The following is a 12,763-nucleotide window of genomic DNA, read 5'->3' on the forward strand; positions in this document are numbered from 1 at the left end:
GTAATACAATTTATATATTCATGCATTTAGGGAACAAATGCTACAGCAGTAAAGAGAGGCTAGGACATAGTACAACTATAAACTGAGGACAGATTTCTCTCATTAACCACTAGGGAATGTAGTAGCTGGAGAAACTCCTCTAATGGCAATTGGGAGTAATGGAAACAACTGTTAGAGGCTGTAAAATGTAACATGTCTCTCAGAGCACACGCTTTCATTGCTTCCTTTGTGAAGATTCACACTTTACTGTGTAGCTAACCCTCAAAGTCACGATTGTAAAAGGCATATGTACAGGAAAGGATTATTAAAGATTATACATGTTTGCAAAGAACAAGAACAAACAACTAGATATTAATCCATTCGCTTTGCTCTGTTAATTTTTTATGCCATGAAAGGACTGGAAAGGGCAATGTAAACTTTCACCTTCTACCCAAGCACTGCAAATCTGTAAGCAGACCTATTTATTTCCTGGAATAAAATTCAACCTCAGACTTTACCACCTCTGCCACAGAAAGTGAAACAAAAACATTTGAATACACTGAATTCTGAAAAGCTACACTCAGAGAAACATATCTCACAGCCTTGTTATTGAAATAAACTGCCTATGTAGTAACTTCATAAAATTTGTATCTCATATGCTTTATCCCTAGCTATTGAAATTATATAAAAATCCAAATAATTTATAACTGTAGATAGTTTAGGCTAAGACACCAATGTTCCACATTTGATAAAATATATAATATTTTAAATATTTAAAGAAAATAGATGGTTTTAAATGAGTCTTTGGTGAACAACTTTTTCTTCATTAGACTGACAAAACCACCATTCAAACCAGTACTCCCTAATTACAGTTTGCAACTATAGGTTTAGGTGCACACGTATGGACATCCATAACCAACCGAATTCTCATGAAGTTTTTGTTAACTCTAGATATTCTCCCCATGTTCCATGTGAAAAGCAGTGGAGTGAATCAAATTGAAACTAAACTGGGACACCAACTCTTTTAGGATATGATACACTGAAAGCCTTGGCAATACCCATAACACTGTTAATAATATTTTGCTAGAGCCTCCACACATACGGTCCATCACACAAATAATTTTCCTGAATTAAAAAAAAAAAAGACAAACATAAAGATGGAAAGAGACAAGAAAATAAGTTGTCAAAGGAAATCTTGAGCAACTGACTGAGGGAATTGTCCTTCCTGCCATGCATGAAAAAATTTAGGCAAGGACTAGATGGTCTCTAGAAGGCCCCTGCAAAGGAGAGTTCTGTAGAAATAACTAGAACACTGCAAAAACTTTTTTATGAAAGCAGCAACATACTAAAGTCAGTAGTGTCCATACAGATACATCAGAGATCTGAAGGCATTTCCTCTGTTGGAATATCCTAAGGTTAAGAAATAAAATGAAGGAAATGGAGTGATTATGTCGGAAAGATACACTGACATTTGAAAGACAGTCATGATTAAAGTTTTGGTTTCAAAGCAAATTGTTCGGAAACAGCTGAAAATAATTCATGCCTTAATACTTTACCTACAGGAATTTATTTGACATAACATTTGCACACATTTTTGGCACACAGAAAAATCTGTGCTTGTACACTTGGTTTTTGGTTACCAAGTGGTCTTTTAACAGACAGAAACTCTCACCTGAAGACATTCCACAAGTGCTTATGACCAAATTCTGAAGAACCTTTAAAGACTGTAAACTTGTTTGAGACTGCTTTAACCAAGTTAAGAGATGTCAAGCTAGCTTTAAAGAACATCAGTCATATTAAAATCACATTTGCTTAAAAACACAGTCAGTAAATTTTAAAGCAATATTTACCTTCTGACTGTCATGTTCAAAAGTTGAAAACCAATGTTCTGCTGTTTTCATAAGACGTGTGAACATGGCACTGAAAGGGAACAACCCAGAAACTTGGTGTTAAATAATGGTGTCAATTACAAATAAGAGCAAATTGAATGTAAAGAAACTTGTTAAAACTTACTAGGCATCATGTTCCAGATATTCAGGATTCAAAAGAACTTTCATTTCCTCACTGAAAAAGCCAACAGTGAACAATCCAAATGTGAATGTTTATTTTTGGTCAGTGTTCTCCATGTACTATTATGTATTTATAAGCCAACTTTCATATAAAGTACAAATGAGAAAACTAGCCTTTTTAATTAAAAAGAGCAACTCCATTGAACAAATGAAGTCTTTCCTTTTTATAAAGATCAAAAACAAATTAGCTGCCTTGTCTGCACTACAATGAAGTAACCATCTAATTATTCCAAATAACAAATTACTGAATGTCACAATGTATTATTTGAATATGCTTGATCTAGAATAATTGATTGCTGCACAATCTATCACTGTTTATCCTAAACAAAAAAAAAATATGGTTACTGGTCAAATATGCAGTATCAAAACATTAATTTATTTTGTTTTAATAGCCTGTATTTTTATTGTACTTTAACAGCAATTAATCAGTGACAGCACCTCTTTTCCATCTACTTTGCTGCTTAGCTCTACTTTTTCAGTGGGGATGAAACAGAATGCTGTACATAACACATGGTTATTTTAAGTTGTTTAGCACTGAAGAGCATCTTCTAGGTAATTTTAGGATATCTAAGGACAGACATTGAATAAAAACACATACTTGTAAATAATCATCTTAATGCTTAACTGCCTTTGGGCAGTCACGTTGCAGGGCACCTACAGTGGTTATATTATACTGCACACATAATTAAATTCGTTTTTATTCACTGCTGGACTCCAGTGTGCAAAAAACCAAATGAAATGTCCTAAATATCACAAGAATGAAACTGATTTCTTTTCTGTTTTTCAATAAAAACAAAGGCATTACATATGGGGCAAGAACAAAAGCAGACAACCATGTGATGCAATATTTTATACGTATGACTGCATGCATACACACATACACACTTTTGAATGAAATAGAGGATCAACAGGTAAACATGATGTTACTACCCAGTATAAGAATAGCTGGATATCACAACCACAACACTGCAGGTGATGAAAGAAAAATCAATCCCAACAATTTGTCTTCAATGATTATTTCCCCTTTTAAGATATGAGGAAAGAGAGTTGGTGGTAAGATGTCTACTCTAAGAGTGGAGCTCACTGATCTATCTACTCTCTGCAGTGACTAAAAAAAAACCACTTCTGGCAATAAGCATGAGGTAGAACCACAGGTAAGTATGTAAGCTTTGAGATTAAGGTTTTCCTTAGATTTCTTGTCTCCCCATTTTTTCACCAGCCAATGCCTGTGCAGAGGCCAATGTCTAAATCTCAGAAGCTGCAGTAGGAAAGATGAAATAAGGACATTCCTATCAAAGCACAAGGATGCAATGATTTCTGATATTAATTTATGAATTATAAACAAAGAATTATGGAGCACATATTTATAAGCTATAGTTCAGCCAACTTATTTTTTAAAGAAAGACCATTTTCATACAAATAAAACACAATGCTTGCCTTGGTTGTGCAGCTTCACTGGCATGTGAAAAAGCCTGGTGGTCACAATGAAGGATAAAGACAATGGGAGCTAGAAGTTCATGCATGCCCTAAACATAAAAGGAAAAGCAGAAGTATATTTAGATTTTCCAGTCATATAATAGTTCCTGATGCACAGCATAAGGCAGACAGCAATATTAGGTACAGACTAACTAAAAACATGAACATTCATTCACACTGTTAACAGAACGGTTTCATAATCAATGGCTTTTATCTTAAATTCTGATTAAATCCAAGTGTTTATTCTTCTATAATATACAGAAACAAGTTAGTTTCCCTTTGAACACAACACACAACAAATTGGCAATGGTAGGCAACCCTGCATCTGGCAGTTTACTTCAAGATCTGTGTTCATAAATACAAATTTTATTTATGATAATTATAATAATGATCTACAGTACAGAGATCTGCAATAGAGGAAAATTACAAAATGTAAAATTATTTTGGATTTTATAATGTTCCAAAACCATAGATAAAAGTGTAACAGTAGGCTCCAAAGGAGACAAGGGTAGCTATTTGGGAAAGAAAACGAAACTTTAATTTCTTAAGACATGAGAATTAAAATGAGGTTTTGGGTTTTTTCAGTTCTCTTTCTGTTTCTCATAAGTTGTTATGTTAATATTCAAAATAAACTCATTAAACACAATACATAGAAGACCTGGTACTGTTCCACTGCAGAGTACTACTTATATACGCAATCTATATTAAGATACAGAAAAAACCATAGAAATAGGCAGTAATCAGAACAAAAAACATGGGTGGGCAGTTGAGGGCTTGGGCTGGCATCAGAAGCACGGTTGGGCCACCCAGATGAGTCGGGATCCCAGTGTTGGGACTAGGACAGCAGGTAGGAGCTACAAAAGCCCTAGGCTGGGGGAGGCATCACCTGTACGAAAGAAGGGAGGGAAATCCTTTGGTGATGGAAGGGATGTGGGATGAATGATCGAGATCTGCCTGTCTGCCTCTGGACACAAGGATCACTCTACGGGGAGGGAATTCCTGACCTCTGCCCAAAACCACCAGTTACAGCATGGGCTTGATGCCAAGTCTGCCGGGCCTGGTTCTGGATGGAGTCCTTGCCCAGCTGTAGGAAGAACCACAGGCTGCCAGGAGTGCACCAGTTCAAGGGTGCAACTGTTTCATCTAGTGGAGCCTCAGGGAAGTGCTCTGGGCAGACAGAGGTTCCATCTCATCTATCCTGCTGCAGAAGGAGCACTGGCGCTGGTCCACAAGCACATCAACGTTTCAGGTTGCTGTGAGGAGTCATGACAGCTGATGGGTCACCTGAGCTGTTCTACTTTTAATGGGTGCAGCTCCAAGGTAGGAAGCCTCTGCACTTGCTTTTCCAGTTCTCTCAGTGATGGACAGACATGAACACTGGAAGCGTTACATGCTTGTGAGCTACCCTGCTGCTCCGCTGGTATATCAGCTGATATTCCATACAGCACCTGAGAAGTGTTCAACACCAGTAAGTTATCTTATCATCTTCACATGTACTGAACAGATCCAGTAACATCCAAAACCCTTGAACTTGTATTGGAAGTAATGGGGATTTTCCTTAAGTAGTCCCAACTGACTTGAGAGGTAGATGTGGAAACCTTCTCTACATCACTAACTATTTTGAATATGCTTGGATGCATAGTTTTTGCCAATAGTTTTGATGATCTCTCTGTATGCCATCAACAGAAATCCTAGGAAATTTTATTTTAATTTTTTCAGGACTGAGATGACTGTTAGAGCCTCAATGGTAGTGCTGAAGTTCGGATGTTTTCTTTCCCTTCCTATTTCTGAACCTTTAGGGACTATAACAGATAAAGCCTAATGAGAAATTCAGTTAGGAAGAACAAAATAAACCAAATATAGCCATTTGATTTCAGAAGCTGATGTAAAACACCACAAATGGGTTAGATTACAACTTGTCAAGTTTAGGTTTCTTAAAATATTATGGTCATATCAAAGGAGAAAGGTCCAGGATTAGACAATATACAAGTGGCAAAAAGATTGAAATAACCAGGGTTGTACTTTCACACATACGCCCTTGCTTAATTAAGAGTTCCACATCTAATCTTTTATTCGTCCTGATATACTAAACATGAAATAGGAGAAATGGAAATGCCAGAAAACCTGACTGTCTAAAAAAACTACCACCTAAGCTGTAAACATATAAGCAGAAGAAAAAGAAAGAGGACATAAAATAAGAATTAGTTATAAAAGATAAAAGCACATCACACATACTTCCAACATAATAATATATCAACTCCATAATAAAATAGAATCATAATGTGGCTGCCCACATATAACAAAACCAAAACAAACAGATGATGAAATATCAGTATTTCAAAAAGATACCTCTGATCTTTCAGTTACAAGAGTACTTCAAATGTTTAGAGATTTTTAGCTTGGCAAGAAAAGCTACCAGTGTAATATGCATACACATATTTTTTCAATGCTACAGTTTACTAAAACTCTTTAGTGTTAATAAATAAGTTGACAGAGCTCAGATAATTTTATGACACTTCTCAGCTACAACAAAATATTGATTTCATAATACAGTCTATGGTTTAGAAAGAAAACCAGAATTATAGCATTCTTACAATGACAAGTGAATCAATGCATTTCAAAATTATATTGACTTCTCTAAGGGCAATCAAATCATGAACAAACAATAGTTAGCCTAGCAATTTAGCTTAATTTTCACTATTTCCTTTCAGTGTAACTAGGACCAGAATTTTGTCACCAGTCTTACAGAAGAGCTCTAAGGGTAGCTTTTGCATTTTCTTAGGTACAATACACTATTCTCTTTAGATTTTACATTTACAGCTGCTATTTAAAAATTCAGTGATCCCAGGGAGGATTCTGCCTTTAAAAAATGTAACACAGCTTTGCAACATTCTACTCCATTAGACTAGGGATACAAATATATTTTTCCTCATCAAATAAAATGTTACTTCACACTGGCCAAAAAACCCAGAAACCCTACAACAAAGAAAACTTGCATGCATATTAAGCAAACATTATTGATTGCTTCTTGCAATGCTGATGCGATGTAGTAGTTTCAGTAGAATGCTGTAAGTATGCAAATTGTCAAGGAACTACAACTTCTTCCAAATATTTTGGAAGGTAACATTGGGTAGGGCCAGATGCTGACAGACAAAAATGTCAGTCTTCATTCATTGGCGAAGTTTTATCATTCTAATGGTAATTGTATCTTTTGAATGTGGTCATACAAATAAGACAGAGGAATTGTCATGGATGACAACAGGACCAGTCCCCATGATGGAAACTGCATATGAAGACAAGCTCCTCAATCTGCGCTTTGAATTCTGGTCACTTTGGAGAAAACAACTTGGAGATGATCTGCTACTGATGAATTAATGGTAACCTTCACTATTTTCTCAAAAATATGCTAGGCTTTGCTGTAGTGGAAATTATTATTATTACTATGGTCAGTGGAGCATGAGTCTGGTAAAAACATTACATCAGGGAGACTGACTACTAGCTAGGTATTTGATAAAAGAAGGAAAAAACACATCCTGTTGACTTTAAACCATTTCTTTTCAGCTAATTCAGTGAAGGGTAATGATGGTCATGAAAAAAATGTTATCTAGCAAGAGAGGAGCATGGGGACAAAAAAGTAGGATATTACTAAAAAGCTAAGAGGAGCATTATTTTTTAAGAAATCCAACCAAACAAACCCATCCTTTTAAAATGAGGTAAGAAAAAAGCATAGCTCCTAATATAAGTAACACATGTCCACAACAAGAGAGGAAAACCACAGTAATTTACTATTTTGTGGACATGGCACAGCACTGCAAGACTTGGGTGAAATACTGAACATGCTTCAAGAGGTTAAATCAACAGTTTTTCATGTTCCAAATTAATTTAATTTTCTGCACTTCCTCTCTTAATCCTGTAGCAATCCCTTCCTGGAACTACCACACTACTGATGCACACTAGTTGAAAACAGAGGTAAAGAAGTTTTCTTTGTCAACAGCCTGTAGGCTCACAAAATTGAACCTGTTCTTTTATCTGCCTATGTTCATTTAGCCCACCAAGCAGTCTTTATTAAAGCTGAGGCATCAGGCAGTCAAAGTTCATTAATACCATTTATATAATCTCTGCAGTTTCAATTAACTCAGCAAGACATTCTACTACATGATAACAGTCTCATTAATTCAATAAAATCCCATAACTATTAACAATATGGTCTATGTTAAACGGGGTGTCACCTAGTAGAAAATAATAGCTTTAACAGCTTGTGATGAAACGCAGTGCTTTTTTTTTTTAAATTTGATCTGGCTAAATATTCCATCCCTATCTAGAAAGGTATTATTTCTTGCTAAGGAATCAAGAGGATTTTAAATATGAGCAGAGGGTAATTAAGTCCTTTTAAGTCATATCAAAGAGTAAAATAATACTTCTTGTTCAATAAATGATAGACTAAATTAGCTGGAATGTGTTCTTCCATTTCCCCATCACCAGTACTCTGGCCTATATTCACCAGAAAGAGGAGGCTGAATACCGCTAAATATATTTTAGCAGCACCCTTCAAAACACAGCTCCTAGATCTCATTTTTATTGTTCTTACACAAGACTATTCCTTGTTCACTGTCTGTCAAACATGAGAAATAACAAATTGATAGATGTTTCATATGTTTGATAACTATACAGTCCATTTTTTATATAATCTCTAAGAAATTCTTCAGAAGTAAGTGTTTTTCAACTCATATGCCCTTTGTTTCCATGAAACAACCCCATTCCCTGGCTTGAGGACAGGGTGGTCACCGACCGTGCCTGAAAGCATAGATTGTTTTATAAAAATCTTCACATTTACTGAATCTCTGTATTTTTGCCATGACACTTTATCTACCTAAAGATGGCTCCTCTACAGTTTATCGTTTGTCCATGCACACACAGTATCCCTCAGTTTGTCAGTCTCTACTCAGCCTACAGATAACTGTATGAAGAAACAAATACAAATATGCTTCGGTTGATACTCTTCATATTGGTCTTGCTATATGAATACAGTATTATGTTTATAGATACTTCAAAACCTTGAGAACAAATGTTGAATTAATTAACTTACTAACTCTGTGGAAGCAGACTTAGTGCAGCTTAGGCTTTCCTTACCATTTTATCAAAAATGGTCTGAGCAGACTCTCCTTCAAGTAACTCTGCAGAAGTTACTTATCCTTCACTAAAGAGGATTTTGTCAGCTGCATTGTACTTGGATGCTACAAGGTTAGATAAAGATCGTTTTGCTAACATACTGCATGGCTTTAGCACTTTTGGGAAGAACTTAAAATATTACATAAAACTTAAAATAGTAAGCTTTGTCTAAATTTCAGAAGTCATTATACTTTTTGTTTATTCAGTACCTTTTTAAATCCTGCTGAGTACTTTCTTTACTTAAGCAGAGAAAGCCTTTGTTTGTTTTTTTTTTTTTCTTTCTTAACCAATGACAAAGAAAAAGATGTTTATAAAGAAATTTAAAGTTAGAAAACTTAGCAACCTTAAAGAAAACAACTTAAGGTACTGTGTTATGAGGAGAAAGCATATGTTATTCAATGAGCTTACTTACCAACCAGCTGACAAGCAGCTCTTTGATTACTTCAGCATTATGATACAACTTCAGATACAACAGAGCTACATTATTGTCAAACCATATAGAAAATGTTGAGTCAATGAATGCCACCTGTACAGTATTTTCATTACCTGTTTATAAAGCAACTGCTCATTTTCTCTGGCGTAGCAGAACAGAACATCTGTAAGAATTTTCCTTACACTCTCTTGCTGGAAATACTGCATTTCAGGAAAGCTGAAAATGAAGCAATACAGCAAAAGTAAACAATAGAGTGCACAGAATGCCACTTGCTGGTCTTCTAAAAGGGGTTTTAGGTAAGAGCATCTCCCTTGTCTGCTTTCCCACTGCTCTTTGATGCTAGAGTTAAATTCTTCTAACTTGTTACATTTGTTCTGCAATAGAAATGATGAACAATGTTCTTTAATATACACCAGTCTGCTACACAGGTATGATGATATCACAGTTATATTTCAATCACTAATTCCTTTTAATCTCAATAAAGCTAGACATCTACAAGAATGAAATACAATGAAAGAAATGGAAGAATGGATTAGAGTACGTCAGATTACACACACACACACACACACAAGGGTTCAGTATTCTTTAAGATTTGAAAAAATATTATCATTTAATGACAAGATTATTTAAATATCTCATAATTGACATGAAAACCAGTATCCTAAAATCGAGCGTCTCTTACTGGTATCCGTTGCAATACAGCACAATTAGACATCTCACTGTCTTTAAAAGCTATTACAAATAAACTTTACAGTTATAAAATAATCTGTCTGGGCAAATATCCTAAGTGAACCAGAATGAAGTGGAACATATGTGAGAATAAGGAAAAAAGGCTTCTGGGAAAATCCTGTTACATGCATACTGGAAAATGTCAATATTTCCAGTCTGCAACTACTCTGAAGCAACTCTCACCTGTGTATCCTGCTCCCTGACTCTTGGAGGTAGGAAATAGAACAGTTATGCAGGACCTACTTAAAATTAGAGTAAGTGCACAAACAAAGGTGTTTTCATTGCTACTGAAGAAGTAACTAGATGGCAAAAAATGTTTCATAAAGCAAACGCTCCAAACCATATTGTTCCACAGCCATACAAAGCAATATAAAATACACAGCAAAAAAATAAAATCTGAAAAAGTAGAATACTAAAAAGAAAGGAAATGGAAAAGTCGGACAAAGAAAAACAGAAGAATACTCTAAAAAGACAACAATGGTAGCCCTCAAGCTAGACTGCTGAAATAAGGCTGTATTGAATTAAATCACATGGTCTGAAATAAGATTTCTTCAAACAAGTTTCCCAGGTCTGAACTACAATGTTATACTTTAGACCAGATGTATTTAAGGCTATTGTAAAGCCTGTCACAGAGAAACAATATAGGGAATTAGAACAAATTACTTCAGATAAGACTATTAACATTGCTAATCACTGTGGTCATCTCACAGAGGTGATGACAGGCAAGCACAGAAACAGAACTAATTAAGGCTAGGAAAGTGCTTTGAAGTCCTTGGATGAAGGAGCTGAATCAAGAGCCAAGGCAGAGAAGACACGGAGGCTTAAACACTGGGATGCTGAAGTCCTGAGTGAGGCACTGGGATGAGAGGTGTAACGTTTTCCTGGCACCTGGTGGAGGTAATGGTAGACCAACATTTGGAAACTTGTATGCACTTGTACTAATCACATTACTGTAAAGGAAGGACACAGCTGAGACCAAAAGTGCATTACAGCAGATGGCAATCGACATAATTTAGGGGTTTGAAGAGATTATTTCTGAAGGACTGTTATTCAGGCCTGCCCTATGAAATTTAGGAACAGAAGACTAACAAAGAAAACTCAAAAATACACAGAGATATCTGTGAGGATCTAGTAATACCAGAGATTGTAAAAGAAAGGATAATAATGAACTCAGGAATAAGCTGGCTAAAGTATTAATTATAGTAAATGTAAATAGAAGAGATCATGAGGAAGCTATCAGTTCAGGGTGGATTTTTATGGAAAATGTCATTTTATGATTAAAGCTCTGTTTTAAGAAACACAGTATCCTCAAATCAGCAAGGCAAGAATATTTTTCATGAACATGAGACTATTACATTTAATTACATCTCTGAGAAAGCCTGCATTAAGGACATGGGAATGTTCCTAAACTGTTTTATCACAACCCTACAATGAAACAATGGTGCATTCAGATCCCTGCTTACTAAAAGTGAAGATCAGTGTGAGTCAGATACAGCTTTTTAAAATACTCCTTTAGCTGATTGAGGGGTGCCTGCACCAGACGCAGCCAGAATTTGACACAGAAATTTGAAGAACCAGGCTGGTAAACAAATAAACGGATGTACAAAACAAATTTGGTGGCAGACAGAAATGGGGATCATAATCAATGGATTGCTGCTCCTTACCATCTCTTCCACATACTTAGGAAAGATGTAGATCTCCAGTGGCTTTTCAACTGCTGTTTTGAAGTTGGTAATTTTAAAAATAATTTTTTTCTTATTTGGGGGATGGAGAGTTTGGAACTCCAGCACCCACCACTACTCATCTTCACACGCCTTCCGTCATCGTAAACTGTGACTGTTACTCCTGGAGCAGAAACTAAGTAGACCAATATATAAAAGTACTACTACAAAAGAGAAGATTTTGACTTGATCTGTGTACAGGGAATGCCCCCTAGGCATTTTAGTTTCTTAAATTACTGGAGAGAGAAAGAGGGTAATGAAATCTAGCCATTTGCAATGCTAGATGTACACTGTGATGCCAACAAGTAACCCAGTATTTTAATTTGTGTTAAATGCTTTTGCATCTGCCAATCTGCTGATTTCTATTCCTGCAGAATATTTAAAGATTTTTAAAAACATTGATCACTAATGAGTTGGAACTATCCTTTCCTACTTGCAAATATTGGAAGCTGCTATTTTTATGTAGACATTATGGACTGGATTTCTATCACCTGACTTTAGGCAACTAAAGTTTTGTTAGGTACTGGTGAGCTAGGAGCCTTTTACAATTACTGAAGAAAACTGTCCCTCTCCAGTGTGATTCATCAGACAAAAACTATATTTATGCTTCAGGAAGAGATAATTTGTGTCCTAGAGTTCTACAGGTACACAGACTCTAAAGCATGATTAACCCAGCTGTGAGTATCTAGGCTTCACAGAGCCAATAATTAGGTGAGATAAGGATTCTCAAAATGCATAGGAACAAACACACAAGCACACATGAACAAACTTTATTACAGCTGCCGTTGGATAGCAAAATCCTGAAGTTTAAACCAGTTTAAACCAATAGCAATTTTAGGAACCTAATTCTAGCTGCTTTTCTTGTTTATTGTTACCACACTTCAGGGAATTCTAACAAAAGCCTTATAGAGTAATTTTTTTACTGCTTTGATAGCTGGAACTGTGTTTTGCTACTCTGTGCAGTTAGCATCACTCTCTACAGCATTATATATTTGATGCTGTGGGATGATGGAGGACTGAACTAGATGACAAAGAATATAAAAACATTCATTAAATAAGAAACAGCAACTAGAAAGTAGTGATTATGGAAATTGAATATAATAATTATTTTAACCTTTAATAAAAAGCATTGTAAATGAATGATGAATTTTAAAATTTTAAAATTTTAACTCCAGGGATTTATTTAA

General features: G+C 35.5%; 1 protein-coding gene across 9 annotated transcripts in view; it reads right to left on the reverse strand.

Moving 5' to 3' along the window:
- The window catches only part of TBC1D5 (TBC1 domain family member 5), a 316,933-nt gene that overhangs the window by 124,614 nt on the left and 179,556 nt on the right, over positions 1-12,763 (reverse strand). For all 9 annotated transcript variants that reach the window (XM_038126951.1, XM_038126953.1, XM_038126952.1 and 6 more), the window contains 4 exons: positions 9,240-9,342; positions 3,486-3,574; positions 1,993-2,043; positions 1,830-1,899 (listed from right to left, as the gene is read on the reverse strand). In XM_038126951.1, coding sequence (XP_037982879.1) covers positions 1,830-1,899; positions 1,993-2,043; positions 3,486-3,574; positions 9,240-9,342 — 313 coding nt within the window. The remainder of the gene's footprint in view (positions 1-1,829; positions 1,900-1,992; positions 2,044-3,485; positions 3,575-9,239; positions 9,343-12,763) is intronic.

The sequence above is a fragment of the Motacilla alba genome, chromosome 2 (assembly GCF_015832195.1).
Source record: "Motacilla alba alba isolate MOTALB_02 chromosome 2, Motacilla_alba_V1.0_pri, whole genome shotgun sequence".
Classification (NCBI taxonomy): Eukaryota; Metazoa; Chordata; class Aves; order Passeriformes; family Motacillidae; genus Motacilla; species Motacilla alba.